Here is a 21,005-nt window from a genome sequence, read left to right on the forward strand (position 1 = left end):
AGTCTCACAGCACAGCAGGCCATGTGAAAAGAAGACCATTGAGACAATGATCGATGTACTCAACACCAAACACACATTCATGTACTGGTACTCACCTGTAGGAAAATCAGGGGAGGGTAAATAGGAGAAAAAGTTTTACTCCTACGCAAGTAATGAGGTGGGATCCACTTGATACCTCCAGTTTCAGATACTTCATCAGGCCTTTTGTGAGGATTCTAAAAGGCACTCTTAAAACAATTACCCATCTTCAGTTCACTGATTTAATGACACTATAGACTATAGAGAGGCACCCAAGGGGAGAGTCTCTTTCTCTCTCCCCAGACTATTTTCACTCTTAGCCTCATCATCCATCCTCCATAGAGCGCTGAGTAAAGGAAAAGAGAATCCAGACAATCCCAGTCATGTGGTTACAAAAGTTATTTTATTGAGAGCACTGTGACTAAACAAAGTTTTATGTCCCCACCTATTGAAATCCAAGTCACATCTTGGATTAGTCTTTTCTAAAAGTTATCTCTTGAGACAAATGTGAACACAAAGACATAAGGTAGCTGTTTCTTGCATTTTTAGAAGTAAATTAAACAAAGTAGTGGCAGACCAAAAAATAGTATTTAAAGGACAACATACATTGAATCTCACTATAAATGCACAAAATGAATTGGACTGAAAACAGATTAAAACAAAACTGTCTGAACCAATAGTCAACTGAATGGAACACCATTTCAATATCATCAGGGTGTCTGCACATATAGTTCATATCATACAAATGTGGATATTATTAATTTTTTTAACAAATTGATTAAGGTACAAAAACATTTTCTGTTATGTGACACTCCCTTTTATTGTGCTATGCCAAAGATGATGACAAATAGGGAGAAAATGTATAGAATACAATTACTCTCAAGTCATACAGTAACATATTAGGTGATGGATAGTAACAGATACGATGGATGGCTGCTCAGTGGACTATGAGATGCTTTCCCTTAACAGTAGAATACCATGTATAATATACAGTGTGTATTTTGAGTCCATTTTAAGAGTGTTCTTAAATGGGAATGTTTATCACAAATCCATTCATGTACTGGTACTCACCTTAGATGTACTATGGATCAGCTGTGGGAAACTGTCTTCAATCATATGCCTTATTTTAATTTAGTAGGTTTAAAAGAATGAAATGTTAGTGGATTCGTAGAGTTAAATAAAAAGGCACACCTTAATTTGTGGGCTAATTCTGCCATCCTCTCACATCCCCTCATTTGCAGCTCTAAAGCCACTCTATTAATCATCTCATTAATGTCAAAGATGTTAAACCACTAGATGTTGTACTGCCATCTACTTACCAGCTAATTGGTAGTGGAACATTTCCATCTCTTTGTCAATGGCTTATACTTCAACCCTGAAGTATTAATGGCAAAATGCATCATGAAATAGCAGGTAGAAATTATCATCTCTTCTATCTGTACTCCGTTTAATCCTTTCACCTCAGTTTGAAATCTAGTTGGATTCTTGCCAAACGTCACTGCACTTAAAGGATATCACTGTGGTATCAAATGACAGGTAATAGATTGCCTACAGACTGGTGGTTTAAAACATTTATGAACAACAGAGAAAATGGTTGGGAAATATGTCATGTCTGCACAAAAACTTTGCTCTAAATAGTCATTTCAAAATGTCACATTTTTCACCATGTCAGGTGTTGAGCAAATTAGAGAGGACATCTGTAAGTAGGAGGCATTCCATTTCAATGGAGTGACATTAACAGAATGACAAAACAAAATCATCCAGTCCTGTGATGTGTCCTTCCAGTGCAAACATACAACAATACTTTTATTCAGTATACTGTATGCATCTATAGATAGTGTACTAAGTGGATGTGAGCCAAATGTTTGGATTTGGAAATGCTTGGATCTTTGCGTCTCAAGGAACAAAACCACTGTTCAGTATAAGGCAGACGACATAGCTGTTCATGACTGTTATTGATATATCAAAGTAAACAGGACAAACTGAATTGGCATAGTGCAATAAGTGTCACTATTCTTGGGTTGGGGGAAGAGCTTCTCTTTTTAGATACACCTCGAAATTATGCCCTCGATCAAAGTCCAAGACAGCCTCTTTATTGCAGCAGAAGAGATCCGGATAAATCTCTTTAGACAAGTCATTTTGTTCGTATTTTCTATCTTCAGGAGTCCAACGTGAGCAGTCAGTGAATCCTCTTGGCAGTAGTTCAGTGGCGGTTGAGCGAAATGCCGCAGTGCAACACTTTCCCACCTTCTCTTTTTCCTTTCCTCATTTTTGTGGGGTTTGGGGAAAGGCTGCCCGATCACATGCCCGTGGTGCTCAGGCCCATGCCCGCCTGGCTCATGCAGGGGAGAGTCTGGGCAGCTTTGGGGAAGTCATGTGCGACCAGCCGTCCGTTCTCTCCCCCGCTCCCTGTCCTGGTCATTCTGCTCAGGGTGGAGCTCAGCATGGCCGCATCAATGATTTGCTGCATGGGAGAGTTTCATTAGACTACTGTGTTACATAACAACAACACAGAGAAAGACATGATAGTTACGCATGAACTCTACTGAACTCCACTAAGGTAATCTGTTGAACTATTGAACTCTACTGAGTTAATCTACTGAACTCTACTAGGTTCATTTTCCTTTTCTGAGTTCAATCCTTCGGTTATGCGTAAAAACAATACAAAATTACTAGAAACAGCCACTAAGTCATCATTATCGATTCAGTGACTTTGTATAAAGCAGGGATTTGCAAACAGACAATCCTGACTTCTGTACTCTGAGTCACTCAGTTGCTTTTATTCCCTCGTAAACTATTGTGAAAGATGAGAGCATGAACTCATTCTCTCTGCTTATTTCTCTCTGTTTATTTCACACAGTGGAGAGCCATGTGCAATAATTGTAGCATGCAAAATACGAGGCCGAACACATAACAATAATGCAAGCAGAACCGCGCGGCGCTAGCTCCCAGCCTACTCTCTTTTGCATTAGTTTAACATAATGAAACCCTGTAGGCTTGAAACTGGAGCTAATGATCTAGATGTGGGCTGCTACATCCTCTGTGTATAAATGATTTAAATCCAGCACACTTCAATGGATTCAGAGGATTATGCTCTTCGGATGATGCAGACTAATTGGTATATTCGCAGCAGCGATTTGTGGCTGTGATACTTTAAACACAGCAGTTATGTGATTCTGCTGTCTACACGACATGACAAGGAAACATTTTCAACAGAACGGCTGTTCATGCTGGAGAGTTGAACGTGTACTGTAAAGCAGGCATGTAATCATACATACATTCAAATATAATCCCGTCATTAAATCACTTCTGCTGCTCATATGCAACAACAACAAAAAAGTCCCTAGTTTCACATCTTCTTAACTGATGTAATTGGATGTTCGTTTTTTTTAATATATATAAATACATTCAAAACCGAAACGTTGTTTGGGAAACCCTGCACTGGCTGTAAGTAGCTCTGGATAAGAGGCTCTGCTAAATGAATACAATGTTTTTTTTTTAAATGATACATTCTAATATTAAGCATTACGTTCCTGAGGTTAATGAGAAGTGGCAAATGAAAGTTATATACAAGTCTGAACTAACTCTCTGATAAGATGAAAAGATACCCACATCTTTGATCTAAATAGGAACTTCTATTCTAGCATGATCAAATGCATCTGCCAGTTTAAAATGTGATTGTTTTCAAGGGTCACCAGAGATGGAGATCACAAACATTAACACAGACGTCTCTATTTCCAGAAGATACAATACACCACAAGGGGAGAATAAGTACTGTACAACTAAGAAGTGGTGTGACATATTCTCCACCTACACACAAACTCTTCAGCACAATTACTCAAATCATAGTCATCTAGTAGCTGTAGGACTGCATAGAACCCTTCATTAAAGCAGCTCTGTGCCCCACAAAGTGCGTTAGTCTTCAGTCCTGTAGTTGAGTGGGATGTACAGTATCTCTGTATGAGTCATAGGGGGCGGCATAAGTAGACAATAATGGGTGCCAAGGTAGAGTCATGAATATTGGCTCTTATTACATTACAGAGCCTTCGTCATTGCATAAAGGTTATGGCAAGCGCTGCCTGTAGTCCTGCACTTACCTTCATCCTCCTGGACTCAATCCTGGACTTGTAACAGAACTCGACCAAGGCCACGAGCATAGCCAGCCCCAGCCCACCAATCAAGATGTAGAACACCCCAGCCACATTGCTGAGGCTCAGAGCACTGGTCTTGTCCTACAGACACAGAGACACAGGGTGAGCTGCACCAAATCACGCCCAAGAGACACACCACAGCACATCATAATACACAAGTATAAAAGGTAGGATAAACATACAACTGCTCTCTAAGGCTACTACACTGTCATAGTGACCTTATACGGCGCATACCATTAAGCGTGCCTTCATGATTAATCAACAGGTTATTGTTTATCACCTATAAAGGTGCTGGCATGCCTTTCTAATTTAAGTGACTCCTATCAACAACAAACTTGATACAGTATGTGTCTAAGACTGACGGAAACATGCAGAGTCATGCATATCTAACAAGCTTGGGGTGAACATATCCTCATAAAGTAGCGAATTCATGTGCATTTATGGTATACTGTATCTTTTACGTGACATAATTTCCACTCAGTCAAAATCACATATGCATGAAAAAAACCATGAATTCCATTCTACATCTCCTCGCTTATTTATTTATCCTTTACTTAAACCAGGAAGTCCCAGAATTATATGTAGTTGGTGTTGTGTATTCTAAATAGAGTGGAACCATGCAAGAGGAAAAAAGGTCAACATTGTTTTAGGTTTACTTCATAGGTAGGGGTACCTCTATAAGATATCATTACATTTTCAAATAAATGCACCAAATAAGGGAGGGCAATTGGTTCCGACAAACCATAGTAGTCATGACACCACAAGAGGGTTGTGCACATCCATGACATGCATGGTCTGGGTTTGGTGGCCAACAGGCCGTGCCTTGGGTCTTATACAATAGCATGCACACTGTCTAAATAAAAGACAGAGACGAGGAAAACAGCACTAGAGGGGCCGATTCTGGGAGAGAAGATCGAGATATGGAGTTGGTCTCGTATCAAGGGCTTTCTCTCCGCACCGTCATTTACACTTGTGTCTCTTTATTCGATTTTGAAAGTTAAGATCACAAATCAATCAAAATTAAATTCAGTCAGCAAACAGTGAATACTTTGTCCGTTGATGACTCAAGAATATCCCAGACATGGGAAAAGCTGACAGTAACTTTATGGTTTTTAGCCATGTTTTTCATACACAATACAACTTCTATTTGTTATCATCACAATTGGCTGCATCAGCATTAGCTACTCGGATTTTGGAGAAGAGAATCCAACACTAGGTATACGTTTTGGTTAGATGAAACAAGCATTTGCCAAGATCTAATTACGGGCCGTTGACTTATCCATAGGACGTGAGGACACAGCAATTAACACTAATCACTAAGGTGTCTGAGTTCCACGCTGACATGAATCGCAGTTATAAGGACACCAGTTTGGGTAAATGGCAGATTGGAGACAAAGAGAAAAAGTGCTGAGTGCTAGGGAGGGGACGAGGGACCTTACAGAAGTGCTAATGCTCAATCTTGGTGTTAAGTATAGGACCAACACATGGACTGACCTTTCTTCCGGAGTCCTTGCTTCCACACTCTCCCTTATCGTACCACCATTTGTTCTTTAGTTTGTCTAAGACGGCTTGCTCATTGAGTTTCAACACCGCTAGGTTTACGGGGATTCTTCAACCAGGGAAATAACATAAATAACATTACCCATGTTATCTTATGTTATTCAGCACATAGTAAACATACACCCATTATTATGTATAGATATCTAGATAGATAAACAAAAAAAACACAATCACAACTTGAAACTGTCACTGCCAAAGTGATATGCATTAATACTCCATCTAGCTTTTGTGTCCTTTCTCCCTACTGCAAGATGTGTATTACTATATCACTTTGGGTAACCGGCAAAATGTAAACACTCAGATATGCAAACCTGTCAATTATTGTTGCTCTATAAAGACAGTAGTCAAAACATACTCAAAACTGTGTTCTTTCGGGGATTGCTAATACAACTACTTTGAAAGTAAACGGCACATTTTTGAAGAATTTATAATACAGTATAGTTCTACGGTTACACAAACTAACGTCACCAAGGACGAAGGGGGATTTGTGGTATTGCAGCCAGTGTGTTTTTCAAGGTACATTGCCGGTTACCCCCATCGTCGTGGTTACCCGCTAGGTTTCTCATACTGGGGCTGACCTTGGAATCACCTCCCCCGCTGCCGCATTCGCCCTTGTCGTACCACCATTTGTTTTTCAATTTGTCCAACAGGCCCTGCTCGTTCAGTTTTAACACTGCCAAGTTTACTGGGTTTCTTGAAATGATAATAGAATAATACTGGTCAGCATTTATGGAGATGTGATATGTGGTGTGTGGCAGAGGTGGTTCAGAAATAAGGTCTAAATACTAGAAAGTAGGTATTGTCGTCAGAACAATGAGGAATGTATAAAAAAAAAAAGTAACTAATAATGTGGCTGACACTGTACAATTAAGAAAAACATTTGTTTCTAGTATGTACAAATGATATAATATGGCTAAACCATGACAGATTTTACCAAGCAAGACAAGGATTGTAGGTAGGAGAGCTATACATGTCAGTGATGTCTTTTTGGTGTGTGATTATATTGTTCTATGAACATTTCCTGAAATAAGTAGTTCCCTGGATAAGGAAAAGACGTAAATAGCCAACTTGCTGATTCACTTTGCAATATTCAGTTTCCGTCAGTCATCATTCATTCATTATGTTATTGTTGTGGTCAAGGAGCACCATCCAAAGCCTTCACCCTTTGCTATTGCTGATCCACTGTGGACAACCCTCTCATTACTAACATGGCAGAAGGTGCTGCTGAAAAGAAGACTAATGGAAACATATAGCAGCATGAACCTCAGCAAGCTAGAGTCTTTCTCAGTAAAACCCCTGAATTCTTTCTTATCCAGAGAGAATTGGAAAGAAAGAGGTCAGTCTGCCTTTTGGATGAGTAAAAGAAATCCACATCCTGTATTAGGATTAGTAGCATTTATCTTTGAGAGCATCGGTTTTCTTGTGATGCAGCTGACAAAATAAAGGGATGTGAGTGACGTTGATGTGGGGAAAAACAGGAAGGAAGAACATTACGTTTTCAACAGGTAAGGCAAGATTAGGCAAGGGTGAGATGGAATGGTGGGCCACATCAGAAGCATAGCAGTGAATGACTCTTGGTCCAGTTGTGTTTCATGGATATTATGGAGAACTGATTACAGTTTACAACTTTATGATGGTGGATAAGGGTGTTGTCCAAATCTGACAGAGCAACATTGGTCGTATTTAGAGCTCATGGTGAAGAGATTTTACAAATGATCAAAAACAAAGCTCATATAGAATACTGTGCATCTGTTGTGGCACAGTTGTTACAGTTCATACAGTAGTTATTTCAACAGTATTTTCTACTTCCAACATACACAGACAATCATTAAAGTGCAAATATAGTACACTGTGGCATGGTGATCATTGATTGGTTAGAGCTAGTTTTAGATGGTTCGTTCTCAAGAGCAAGATTTTTGCAACTTCAAGAATATAGAATAGGAAAACATCAATCCCATATACAGTACGTAACTCCAAATAAAGATCAATTCACATAATTGGCGAATTTGAATTCCCAGCCACAGTGTGATACAAGACAGTTAATCTCAGAGCATGTATGAGGCAGTCCAGCCCAGTCTGTACCAGCCATCACATCAGTGAGTGTAACTATGAAAGCCTTTGTGAAACACCACTCTCTTCAGTCACATTGATAAAGATAGTATATGTGTATCAAACATATGTGATGCAGGTAATGTGGAATTGGTAGACTATAAACTAGGTAAATGACATGAGTGATCAATCAAAAAGGCTGCTAGGTGTGGTTGCCAAAGCCTATGGGCTTTGCGATTGGTTCATGAAAGACATGTTAATATGAGGAAAATAAAATCGGATTGAACACAGATGCATGGAAAGTGGTGAAACTCATGACTTCCTAAATTTGACATAAATAAAACTGGGTTACAGTGCCTTTGCCCTGAAATAACTAGGCAAATACTGGGTAATAATTGGTTTTTGGTACTAAAATAAAATGGTAATTAAATCATGAAAGATGGTGCAGGAAAGGTAACAACTAAAATGTACGATTCTATTTCTCGGGCTGTTTCTTGCAAAAATTCTGATTTGATATTTACTACCAAAGTACTCATCTCTTGTAGTGTCTCCATTGTCTACTGTGTTTTCAAATTCATCCGTGTAACAGCACCACAGAGCTCGAAGATAAAAAGCTGCAGGTAGTAACATCAGGGCTTCATTTAAAGTTCCTTTTAATTGGCTTTCATGTACTATATGTCAAGACTGAATTTATATTGTCATAACCGTTGTCGTCCCGTTTGCCTAGTTATTTAATGGAGAAAGACATTGTAACATGATATTGTATGAATAAGTGAAAGGACTGAACAGTCATGCTTCCAACATAAGTAGGTGTTGATGATACTTTATTAACTGAGTTGAGACAGTGGGGACACAAGCATTCTAGAATTCTGGTGAGAGTGGTTACAAACCATAAGAACAGTAGAGTTATCTATGGCTGAATGAGATCTCACTATACCACTACATTAACTATTATGTAAGTATTATGCATTATTACTGAAACAGACAAAATTTGCATAATTTACCCATGAATTGTGAAATTAATATAACATTTAACTAAATGTATTGAAGCAATTATCTCTTCACTCATTATTATCTACATTAGAATTACATCTGGAAAATAATTTATAATTTATGTAAGCTCACTCACCTCATTGTGTCTTTGGCATTCACATGTAAAACACAACATGTGGTCGATCGTCATGGTGATGTGACCAGCCTGTAATTACCTTAGTGCTGATCCCTTGGGCGTGGCAATGCCGTATCCTTTAGAGTCCAGGTTCCCGCCCACCTTCATAGTGTCACATGGTTTCCTCTGCTCGATGTACTCGTTCATGGTGGACTCCAGCAGGTAAGCATACCTCCCTTTGGACTTCCTGACCCGCACCACGCCCTCGTCTGTGGTCTTCACAAACACTGACGGGTCGGCAGACTTCATGTAGGACCACATCTTCTCAAACACGGCGATCTTCGATCTCTGGGGTGCAAAAACATGAATGACTTGAGTGAACTATAGAGGCTACAGATTTGCTCTTTGAGAATGTAACCGTCACATCAGAAACTATATAGCCACATCATGACTTCCTCCAGAGTGGCGCAGCGGTCTAAGGCATCACTACAGACCCTGGTTCGATCCCGGGTGTGTTCGGGAGTCCCATAGGGTAGCGCACAATTGGCTCAGCGTCATCCGGGTAAGGGGAGGGTTTAGCCGGGGTAGGCCATAATTGTAAATAAGAATTTGTTCTTAACTGACTTGCCTAGTTAAATAAAGGTTAAATATATATATTTTTTAAATGACTATTCTTTTTCAGTGATAACATCTAGAGGCCCAAAAAATTATCAATGACTCCAGTCACCCAAGTCATAGACTGCTACCGCACGGCAAACGGTACTGGAGCGCCAAGTCTATGTCCAAAAGGCTCCTTAACAGCTTCTACCCCCAAGCTATAAGACTGCTGAACAATTAATAAAATGGCCACCTAGAGTCTTTACATTGACCCCCCCCCCCCCCCCCCCCCCGCACCCTCTTTGTTGTTACACTGCTGCTACTTGCTGTTTATTATCTATGCATAGTCACTTTACCCCTATCTACATTTACAAATTACCTCAACTAACCTGTACCCCCGCACATTGACTCGGTACCGGTACCCCCTGTATATAACCTCATTATTGTTCTTTTGTGACTTTTTATTTCATTTTTTACTTTAGTTTGTCTTGAACTGTTAAAGACTAGTAAGTAAGCAATTCACGGTAAAGTCTACACCTGTTGCATTCGGCACATGTGACAAATACAATTTGAGTTGACTTGATTAGAGCAGCAGCTCACCCTAAAGAACTCTTTGGTGGAGCCTCCGTCTAGGGTACCATAGGCGATCTCTGTCTGCTTGGCCAGGTCCTCAGCACTCTCTATGGGTGACACCATCCTCTCTACTGTGAGGAAAGCAGCCAGGTTGGCCGTGTAGGAGGAGATGATGATGAGGGTGAAGAACCACCACACGCCCCCCACGATGCGACCAGAGAGGGACCTAGAGAGAAGAGAGAGGTATCTATAATTATCAAAACATTGCCAATCTACGATAGAAGCAAATGAAAAGGGAAAGTGCTGCGTGAGATGAGTGACAAATCCATTTTTCAAGAGTAAAACGAATCGTTTCTTGGCACACAATGACACTGCATTGCATTCTGTTGACACTACGGATAACCACTCAATCAATTGGATAATCACAGTTTCTCACAATGCCACAGGTTTAGTGAGATTTCTAACATACACAATATGAGCAAAATATATGCTCTTAAAATAGAGAGGGGGTGGGGGGGCGTGTTTGCGCCACAGGGTTTTTTCCTCACTGTCGTTGTACCGTTGGTCCTTTATTTAGGAGTAGAGATTTCTTTGGTGGGTTGGGACTTATAATAAACGACTGTGCAAACTGGAATTTCCTTGCTCACCTGACTCCTGCACCTACCTCTTCTTAGGAGGCACCTATAACACTTCCATTCAACTTTTATGGTAACAAAAACCCTAATTTGCTCTATGATTTGGAAATGTTGGAACTGGGCCATGTCAGTTTATAAAAGAAAGCACAATGGCTAATCTTTTGCAGTGACTTTCAAACTGAAAAAGCAACCCGCTTATAAGTGCCAAACACTGGCCGCACAATCTGCAAGATCGATTGTATATTCAAACAATTTCCATGTAAATGTTGCCTACAGCCCACACGTCTATGCAAAAGACGAATGATTGTGTTTCTATCTCCTGCCTCGGTATAGGCTCTGAGATTAAACAGGCTATGATGTTGCACTGCTTACACACAGAAATGCTGTAGCCTACCGATACTGTCAAATATTTTAAATAGGCTATTGGTCTATTTACTTTTGAGCGTGGTCGACTATCAAATGAGCGATGGATAAATGGTAGCCTGATATTTGTTGTGTAGCGGGAATAAACCAGTCATGTCAGAAAAGGAGAAACATGCCCTGTAGTATGATTGATTTAGGCCTATATAATAAAAGTAAAATATATTAGGTGGGATGGTGCTATTTGATCTCCTCCAATGGCAAATGCATCTGTTTTATCATTAGGCCTACATTTATGTTTTTATTAGACTACCATTATTGGAATTCCTGTGCGTCAAACAACACTTTTTTCCCCAAAATGACTATATTTGCTTGTAATAAAGTTTATCAACCGCTAGAAATTGTGCGTGCGCATGGTCTGAGATTTGCATGTAGATACGCATACTTTCTCGTCAAGTTCAAAAGGGATCAACACCAACCTTTGCGGGAAAACTGGCGCACGCAAACCTTTGATAAATGAGGACCCTGAACCCATCCTAGGTCTAAATCTGAGAGCCTTCTTACGTTCTGCTACAAATGTGTTCTAAACCACAGCAGGGACAGAGAGCTGCTGCAGCATGTCTGCCCCAAAGATCACAGCGTCGCTGCGAAACAGTGATCACATTTATGTAAACAGAAACATGTATTGTTGGATTGTCTTTTGTAGGCTGCACCCATCCAATTATTATGCATTGTATGAAACAATCTTCTCAAATTCAGGCAGATCAGGCGTAAACAAACATGAAAGTTGTGTGGGCCGAGGGGAAGATGGGGAAAGCTGATAGATCTGTAGCAAATGGCGTTCAGCCTTACAGGAGCACTGAGGGTAAATGCAGATTTGACACTTCTCTCTTGGAAGCAGCAAGGCAGCTAACCAAAGCAGTAATTGTGTGAAAATAAAAATAGCAAAGTGTTGTTCTCTGTTGTCTTAATCAAAGCAGAGGATAAGCTGACTCCAGTATTTGGATTCACCCTGCATATTCGGGGAGAGAAGAACATCCTCACCCACAGACCTGTTTCCAAATCCAGAAATCACTGCAACCGTTTCTCTGGAAGATTTGCTGAACAAAAGCTTGTTTTATTGCCCCGAATCCCTGCTGCACAATGCAGCTCACACACTAAAAGAGAATTTAAAAACAGCAACAACAGAGGGAGCCCAGGAATAGGGGTGGGGGGGGTGGCATGTGAGAATGCCACTGATAATACCAACAAAGGAAAGCAAAAACAACTAGAGAAGTACATTTCCAGAAGAAAATGTGTGTCTGCTAGCTTGTGGTTGTGAAATAACTTATAGTACTGGAAGTAACTTCAGTAGTAATGGTAGTGACTTGTTATAGTTGAAAAAGTAGGTAGATGGGAGAATTGATAGATTGATTAATTGATTGAATTATTCATAGGATATGATAGCTTGAACATGTGAAAGTTGTTTTGGTGTCTCTCTCTTAAACGATTCAAGAGTTGGTGGGTTATTTTATGCTAATTTATGTAAATATAGATGTTAACGTTGTTTAAGTGTTTGTAGATTATATTGTTAAAGAGCAGTAGCATTTAACATGTTTACCACTGTGTTTTTATAGTTGGCATTGAACCCATTAAGTTATATGCTAATTTAGGCAACTTAAATTGCTTTGTAGTTCATAAAGATTTGAAAGTTGGTCTTGTAATTGGCCAAGGAGCAGGACCATTTGGAATAGCTACCATTGTAATCCTATGGTTCTTATTCAAACCCATGTTATTTTATGCAAATCATATTTGTAATTGTTATTGTTGAAAAATCTGAATGCAAACAATATAAGTTGGGTCAGTCTGAATATCTCAACGTTGGTTTGGTGTTGATAGCTTAAACGGTGAAAGAGGAGATGGGTCTAGAATTTGTATTTATTTTTATCATTCAAGTCTCGCCCCATTCAAGTCTCACCCCTTTTTGCAATTGAAATGCATTGGTAGCTAATTTAAGACAGAGAAATTTAAGACAGAGAAATTAAATAATGAAGTTCATTTAGAGTTTCTATCTTGAACGGTTAGAAAGTAGTGGCACTGTGAAAATCTACCTCTTATTGTCACCATTTACTCGAATGTAAATATTGTACGTTTTATATACATAGCAAAAAGTATAAATTGTATCAAAAAGCCTTTGATATGAAATCTAAGCAGGGTCGTTCTCAACATCTTATCGTTGGTTTAAACGGTGAAAGAGGAGATGCGTATCATTTTCAAATGTTTCACCATTCAAGTCGATAGCTGTTGACTTGCATTGAGTTTTATGCAAATATGGTTGTTAGTACAAAAAGTATGAGGTTTCAAAAAGACGTTCTTAAGGAACCTGAAGTGGTCTGTCAGCACATTCTAACGTTGATTTGGTGTTAATAACATAAGCAGTTTAAGCGCTAGATAGAGCGGAATAATAATAATAATAATAACGTAAGTATGTAAGAAATCTAGAGTGTTCTTGCCTTCAGCAGGCACACTAATAAGCCATTTCTTCTTTTCAACTTCAATTCATGGCAGCTAACAGGCACAAGAACTGGACACAGGGGAATGCTCCAGGTCCAGCCCCAAGATGGGAAAAACCTCAGCATGGTCGTCCAGTTACACTTCCAGCATGTTAGCAGCGGGGAACTCTTCTAAAATTGACATTTGTTTACTTACATTTTCATGAAAATGCAACTAACTGGTCAGCAGGGTTGATATTAATGTGGATAGCTATAACACTGCCATCAATTCAATATAAGAGGTAATGAGGTACAATAACGATACACAAAATTGCCAATGGAAACAGTAAAATGAAAATTACATAATTTCCCAAGTGTGTGCTACACGCATACACACACACACACTAAGTTCTCCGTCGCGGTGAACTGTCCTCTCCAAACATTTGAGCTCATCAGAGGGAGGCAGTGTTAAGTCAGTAGGTCTTTCAGCCAAGTCTGAGCAGGTAACGAGTCTCCAGAGGTCTGTATTATCTGAACAGGACAGTGCAATGATAGCAGTACACAGCTCAGATGGGACGGTCATCTCTGTTTTTGACAGAACTATTGTTCTGCTAAACAATGTTGAGAATGTCATAACACTCAGGGTGACTGGGTCACCTCTGCACTGTGAAAGGGCTGTGAGGCACGCAGGGTTGAGTTTGTGTGTGTGTGTGTGTGTGTGTGTACGTGCATGACTGTGTGCGTGTGTGGGTCGGAGAAACAGTGTGTACTGTAAAAGGAGGAGAATGTGTGAGTGTAAAAGTTTGTAGCTATGGGATGGCTGGGTGTTGGGGTGTGTGTAACTGCAGAGCTGAAATGACAGGCTGTGCCTGGGGGAGGAAGAGGAGCGTCTGGGCATCTGGTCACGCTGATGATCACATCTGCCTGGGGCCTGGAGATCTGACCCTTTCAAGACCATGGCTCACTGCAGACACAGACAGGAGGACAGGCGGACTAGCCAATGATTACACAGTGATCCTTCTCCACTGTGTACACCAGCGGAGGCTCCTCAGAAGAGGAATGGGAGGACCATCCTCTTCAGCGATTATTTTTTATTTTTTTACAAATGTAAAAAGTTATCCTTTTAAGATAAAACTATACTAAATATTTTAATGTCACCAAATAATTGACTAAAACACTGTTTTGCAATGAAGGTCTACAGTAGCTTCAACATCACTCTGTAGGGAAGCACCATGGTTTAGACACCTAGCTTCCGTCCTCCTCTGGGTACATTGACCAATACAACATCTAGGAGGCCCATGGTTCTCACCCCCTTCCATATACTCACACAGTAATTATGACTTCTTCCAGAGGACATCCAACCTATCAGAGCTCTTGCAGCATGAACTGACATTTTGTCCACCCAATCAAAGGATTAGAGAATGAATCTAGTACTGAAAGCATTAGCTACAGCTAGCTAGCACTGCAGTGCATAACATGTGGTGAGTAGCTGACTCAAAGAGAAAGACAATAGTTTAACAGTTTAACAAATCAATTTATTCCAAAATTAAGGAGAAGCAAGAGAGAGATAAATAAAGATTTTTTTCAATTGAACTTTCTTAGCTAGCAAATTCAGCAAGCTAGTTCAGCCTACTCAAACACCAGCTCAAACCAAGGGATACTATGTTAGCTAGATGGCTATGACTATCCAACACAACACTGGAACTCTTCCCAGGCAAGGTACATTTTTGGTTTTACTCATTTATTGCCACTGGGGCCAGCAGGTGTAAGTGCTAAACTGCTTACTGACTGTACAATATAACATTACTGCATGATTGTAGTGGGTTTACTAATGCTTCAGTTCCATTAGCTATGTTGTCTATGACATTACTTTCTCTAATAAGGTGACAACGATGTAGGCTCTGTGTAGAAGTTATGATACGGTTTGGCTTGGAAAGGTTTTGTCGCCTGGTCACATACAGCTGATGTGTTGTGCATTTAAGTCCACAAGCCAAGGGGAAAGGTGAGAGGAGGAGAGTGTGTAGATGCGAGAAGGAATAAAACGTGGCTGCTATGAAAGTGAACTGTTTTTACAAGTGATGAGGGGTGTATTCATTCTGCCGATTCTGTTGGGAAAAAACGCTTATTAAACGGAAGCAAATGGAACAAAACGGGGATAAACATAACTGAATTTGTCTAATAGAACATTCTCATTTGCAACTGCTGGACTAATAATTACACCCTAAATCAGCTAGATGCAAGCAAGAGTGTGCAAGGCGGTATTGAATGTGTGACTGTCCAAGTGTCACCTCCCAAAAAATGATTGACTTGTGTGCACCTACGTTATAAACTTTCATTCATAGGCTAGGTTGTAGCAACCTCATGATGTGTATAGGAAAAACTTGAGTATCATGTTGTAGCTTAAACCTATCACTGTTACATTGAACTGGGTGAATGGAATATGAATGACAGTCATCCAATATGTGGTAAAAGAAACGAGGCCATGCTCATTGAAAAAAAGAAAGAAAAAAGTGTCCTCTCATCTTAAATGGCACCGACCACTACTGGTGTGCACACACATACACATTTATTTCAATAAGTTGATATCACCCTGGCTAGTGGCAAAAGATGTGCTGTCAGAAGAAGACAAATTATATTTAATTATATTAAAACCCATCTTAACCCTTTCACAACTCACCTATCTACAGAACCCTCTTATGACATAGGTAAGTATGCAATACTTGTCCAGTAAATTACATTAATATGGTGTGAAACGTTACCGTAATGTTAGAGGTGCAGCACACATTCCTCCAGCAATAGAAGAGGAGTGTATGAGACAGAGTGAGAGGGGCGAGGGCTGGCGAAGGTGTTCATAATCAACACGGTCACTTCTTCACTGCCTCACTCAATCCCTCAGTAAAACTCAAACTATTAGATTGCCTCATTGAATGGGAGAGAATCCCATCAGCTTTACACAGGGGAGAACAAAAAGGTTAGTGTTTGCTCTAATTCTAGCTGTCATATATACATTGAGTATACCAAACATAACGAATACCTTCCTAATATTGAGTTGCACCTCCCCCTTTTGTCCTCGGAATAGCCTCAATTCCTTGGTGTATGGAGTAAACATGGCGGGCATGTTGTGGAGTCAACAGAAGTCAGAAATAGCATCATAAATATTCACTTACCTTTGATGATCATCATCAGAATGCACTCCCAGGAATCCCAGTTCCACAATAAATGTTTGTCATGGCTTGTTTTTGTGTCTGAGCGCCGTATCCAGATTATTGCATGGTGTGCTTTTTTCGTAAAGCTTTTTTAAAATCTGACACAGCGGTTGCATTAACCTTTTGTGACTATGGGGCAGTATTTTCATTTTTGGAGAAAAAAAAACATTCCTGTAGTAAACGGGATATTTTGTCAGGACAAGATGCTAGAATATGCATATAATTGACAGCTTAGGATAGAAAACACTCTAAAGTTTCCGAAACTGTAAAAATATTGTCGGTGAGTATAACAGAACTGATGTTGCAGGCGGAAGACTGAGAAAAATCCAATCCGGAAGTACCTCATGTTTTGAAAGTGCTCCAATGTGTTGAGCAGTGAATGGGCTATCAACCAGATTACTCTTTCTCCGTATTCCCGAAGGTGTCTACAGCATTGTGACATTGTTTTACGCATTTACGTTGAAGAATACCCGTAGGCGGCTACATTGCGCAAGTGGTCACCTGATGCTCCCAGAGAGATTCTCACGTAAAATACAGATGTAGCCATTACTCCATTCGGTCCTACTGAAAAACGAATTGTCCCGATGGATATATTATCGAATAGATATTAGAAAAACACCTTGAGGATTGATTATAAACAACGTTTGCCATGTTTCTGTCGATATTATGGAGCTAATTTGGAATATTTTTCACCGTTTTTCCGGGCGATTTCTCAGCCAAACGTGAAGAACAAACGGAGCAATTTCGCCTACAAAAATAATATTTTGGGAAAAAAGGAACATTTGCTATCTAACTGGGAGTCTCGTGAGTGAAAACATCCGAAGCTCATCAAAGGTAAACAATTTAATTTGATTGCTTTTCTGATTTCCGTGACCAAGTTACCTGCTGCTAGCTGGACAAAATGCTATACTAGGCTATCGATAAACTTACACAAATGCTTGTCTAGCTTTGGCTGTAAAGCATATTTTTAAAATCTGAGACGACAGGGTGATTAACAAAAGGCTAAACTGTGTCTCAATATATTTCACTTTGATTTTCATGAATAGGAATATTTTCTAGTAATATTTATGTCCGTTGCGTTATGCTAATTAATGTCAGATGATGACAACGGTCCCGTTCACCGGATGGTGTGTCACTAGAGGTTAAAGAGAAGTATATCTTTAATTCTGTGCATAACACTTGTATCTTTTATCAAAGTTTATGATAAGTATTTCTGTAAATTGATGTGGCTCTGCAAATTCACCTGATGTTTTCGAGGCACAATATTACTGAACATAACGCGCCAACGCGAGTCTTTTGGATATAAATATGAACTTTATCGAACAAAACATACATGTATTGTGTAACATGAAGTCCTATGAGTACCATCTGATGAAGATCATCAAAGGTTAGTGATACATTTTCTCTCTATTTATGCTTTTTGTGACTCCTCTCTTTGTCTGGAAATTGGCTGTATGTTTTTTTGTGACTAGGCTCTGACCTAACATAATCATATGGTGTGCTTTCGCTGTAAAGCCTTTTTGAAATCGGACACGATGGGTAGATTAACAAGATTTTAACTTGTGTCCTCCCATTCATCTACACTGACTGAAGTGGATTAAAACAAGTGACATCAATAAGGGATCATAGTTTTCATCTGGATTCACCTGGTCAGTATGTCATGGAAAGAGCAGGTGTTGTTAATGTATGATATACTCAGTGTACATACTGAATTAATTCATTAATGATGGATGGATTAATGCAGCTTTATGTCTGTTAAATTAATCAGTAATCTGTAATCAGCATGCATTAAGATGTCACACACAGACATTTACCTCAGAAGTTAAACTAGGCGTTAAGCGGCTCCTGTGGGTTGCAATGTGACGAGCCCTCTCCAAGTGGCAGTGCTGACATTTACAGAGAACAAACACATTTTTACCATGAATAAATAGCTGGGGTTTGCCCACAAAGCTGCTCCTTCCGTCTCCCATTGCTCTTGTAAAGATGTTGTTCTTCAAAGTCACGTTTCGATCTGGCTGTTTGGAGATTATCATCATTATGCACAACATGGCAGGTCTGCTAGTTACCGCATTCTCTGACAAATAACATCCTGCCAAACGCAGCTGGCCGACCAGTCTTTAAACTGCTCCCTCAGAGCTGTTGTCTATATATAACATTTGAGTTGTTGCACTGCAGGCCTTCTCACTGAACTCCCCAGCATGGGTAGCTAGTTGACCTTTCTATTTATACTGACCTTCAGGTGACCTTTCACAATCCCCCACATCTCAGCAGCAAATTAGACCCCCTCAGAGATACAGTACCATCACTGTAGTGTACATACTCGCTCAGCCTCACATTGCACACCGTGAAATGTATGCAATACTGAAGAACCTACATGTGTATACAAAACACTTAGAACACCTGCTTTTTCCATGACAGACTGACCAGGTAAATTCAGGTGAAAGCTATGATCCCTTATTGATGTCACCTGTTAAATTCACTTCAATCAGTGTAAATGAAGAGGAGGAGATAGGTTAAAGCCTTGAGACAATTAACACATGGATTGTTTGTGTGCCATTCAGAGGGCAAGTGGGCAAGCCAAAAGATTGAAATGCCTTTGAACAGGGTATGGTAGTAGGTGTCAGGCACGCAGTTTTGTATCAAGAACTGCAATGCTGCTGGGTTTTTCACGCTCAAAGGTTTCCCATGTGTATCAAAAATGGTCCACCACCCAAAGGACATCCAGCCAACTGGACACAACTGTGGGCCAACATCCCTGTGGAATTCCTTCTTGTAGAGTACATGCCCCAACAAACTGAGGCTGTTCTTAGGGCAATGAGGTTGGGGGGGGGTCCAACTCAATACTAGGAAGGTGTTCCTAATGTTTGGTATACTCAGTGCAGATTCTTGCCGTAAACAATCTCAGAATGAGAAAGAGCGAAGCATAAGAGTCTTCAAACTAATGGGAGATGTGTTCTTATATAAGTAGTACCTCCATTGTGATGTGTTACTGATTAAGAGACCCACTATGTGTGAGAGACATGAATGTAGCTTATCTGTGCTCTGGCCCCATGGGTAAAGAGCTCCTCATCCCACTGAATTCTTTCATCACTGTCTGACCCCCTGAGGTAGCAGGGAGGTGAATCACCACTGTGTCAGGCAGACCTCCTCTCCTCTGACAGCCTAGGAGACAAAGTCAAATCACCCGTCCGCCCAGAGGCTTAGACTATGAAACCCGAGAGACAGACATAGAAAGAGGGAGAGAGAGTGGGAGAGCGCTCCCAAGCAAGTCAACTGAGGAGAAGGCACTTAACTGTTGGGCAAAATAGCAGATAAGAGAAGATCAATGCCTTTGTAAAGATCTGATTTAGAGCAATCACCCATCTGCAGTACACCACCATGCCTGGTCGGAGAGTATAAAGAGACAGAGGAATAGGGGAGAGGAAAATAAACATGTACAGTACAAACTAAGACGGAGTGCTTGGGAGGTTCTTCTCCTGAAGCTTAACCATTCTGGCAGAGCTAAATGGACGCATCTATGACAGGGAAAACAACATCTGTCACAGGCAGCTTTCTGCAAATGTAATCTAATTTGAGCCCATTAGTTCCCCCAAAGTAAAAGGATACACATGTCCTACCTAAATGTCAGACGGTGGCTGAGGAGCCAGCAGTTAGCACAAGCCAAGCGCCCAGAGGAGGGGGAGGCAGTGAGCCATCAGCAGGAACTTCACCAAACCGACCGGCACTATTGATCTTGTAAAGAATCCCCATATGACTTTATGAGAGGATAAACGTATAATACACACATGTTAACTGAGCTGAGGTGACAGTGGAATATGAAAGAACAAAGGCGAGGATCAGAGTGTCTTTACCTGCAGGCAGGCAGGCAGGGACGCAGGACAGTATGGTCAGTTGAAAACAAAGGCGCAGGGCAGGGAATTGTGATAATGAGAATGGAACTCCTGCCCTATGCCAAGAGAGCAGTACGTAAGGAGACACATACATACGACCAAAGCAATTGCAATCCAATATGTGTCTGTCATTTCCTTTCTGTGAGATACACAGGTGGCACAATGTCAAAAAAGGGTTGCTTTATTGTTAACTCACTGGAAGGAATGCATCAGGTAAGCACCATAACCGAATCTATTTAGTTACTCCAATTCTTCTTTTGAAATTGACATATCTACTCACAGAGAATCAGCATGAAAAAGAAACCCTTTTTGTGTCCTCTAAAATAACACTATCTTAAGGAAACCTTTGGATCTCCTCTCTGAGAAGCGTCTGTTGATGTCCCTGTC

General features: G+C 40.3%; 1 protein-coding gene across 3 annotated transcripts in view; it reads right to left on the reverse strand.

Moving 5' to 3' along the window:
• Nucleotides 1-402: 402 nt before the first annotated feature.
• The window catches only part of LOC109893020 (glutamate receptor 1), a 78,492-nt gene continuing 57,889 nt past the window's right edge, over nt 403-21,005 (reverse strand). Inside the window, exons 12-16 of one of the 3 annotated variants that reach the window (XM_020486007.2) lie at nt 10,084-10,282; nt 8,987-9,234; nt 5,664-5,778; nt 4,116-4,250; nt 403-2,482 (exon numbers count right to left, since the gene is read on the reverse strand). In XM_020486007.2, coding sequence (XP_020341596.1) covers nt 2,318-2,482; nt 4,116-4,250; nt 5,664-5,778; nt 8,987-9,234; nt 10,084-10,282 — 862 coding nt within the window. In that variant the 3' untranslated portion in view covers nt 403-2,317. Of the gene's footprint in view, nt 2,483-4,115; nt 6,423-8,986; nt 9,235-10,083; nt 10,283-21,005 lie in introns of all 3 variants that reach the window. The other 2 variants (XM_020486006.2, XR_004210338.1) reach the window with 2 other exon arrangements.

Source organism: Oncorhynchus kisutch, linkage group LG6 (genome assembly GCF_002021735.2).
Source record: "Oncorhynchus kisutch isolate 150728-3 linkage group LG6, Okis_V2, whole genome shotgun sequence".
NCBI classification, from domain to species: Eukaryota; Metazoa; Chordata; class Actinopteri; order Salmoniformes; family Salmonidae; genus Oncorhynchus; species Oncorhynchus kisutch.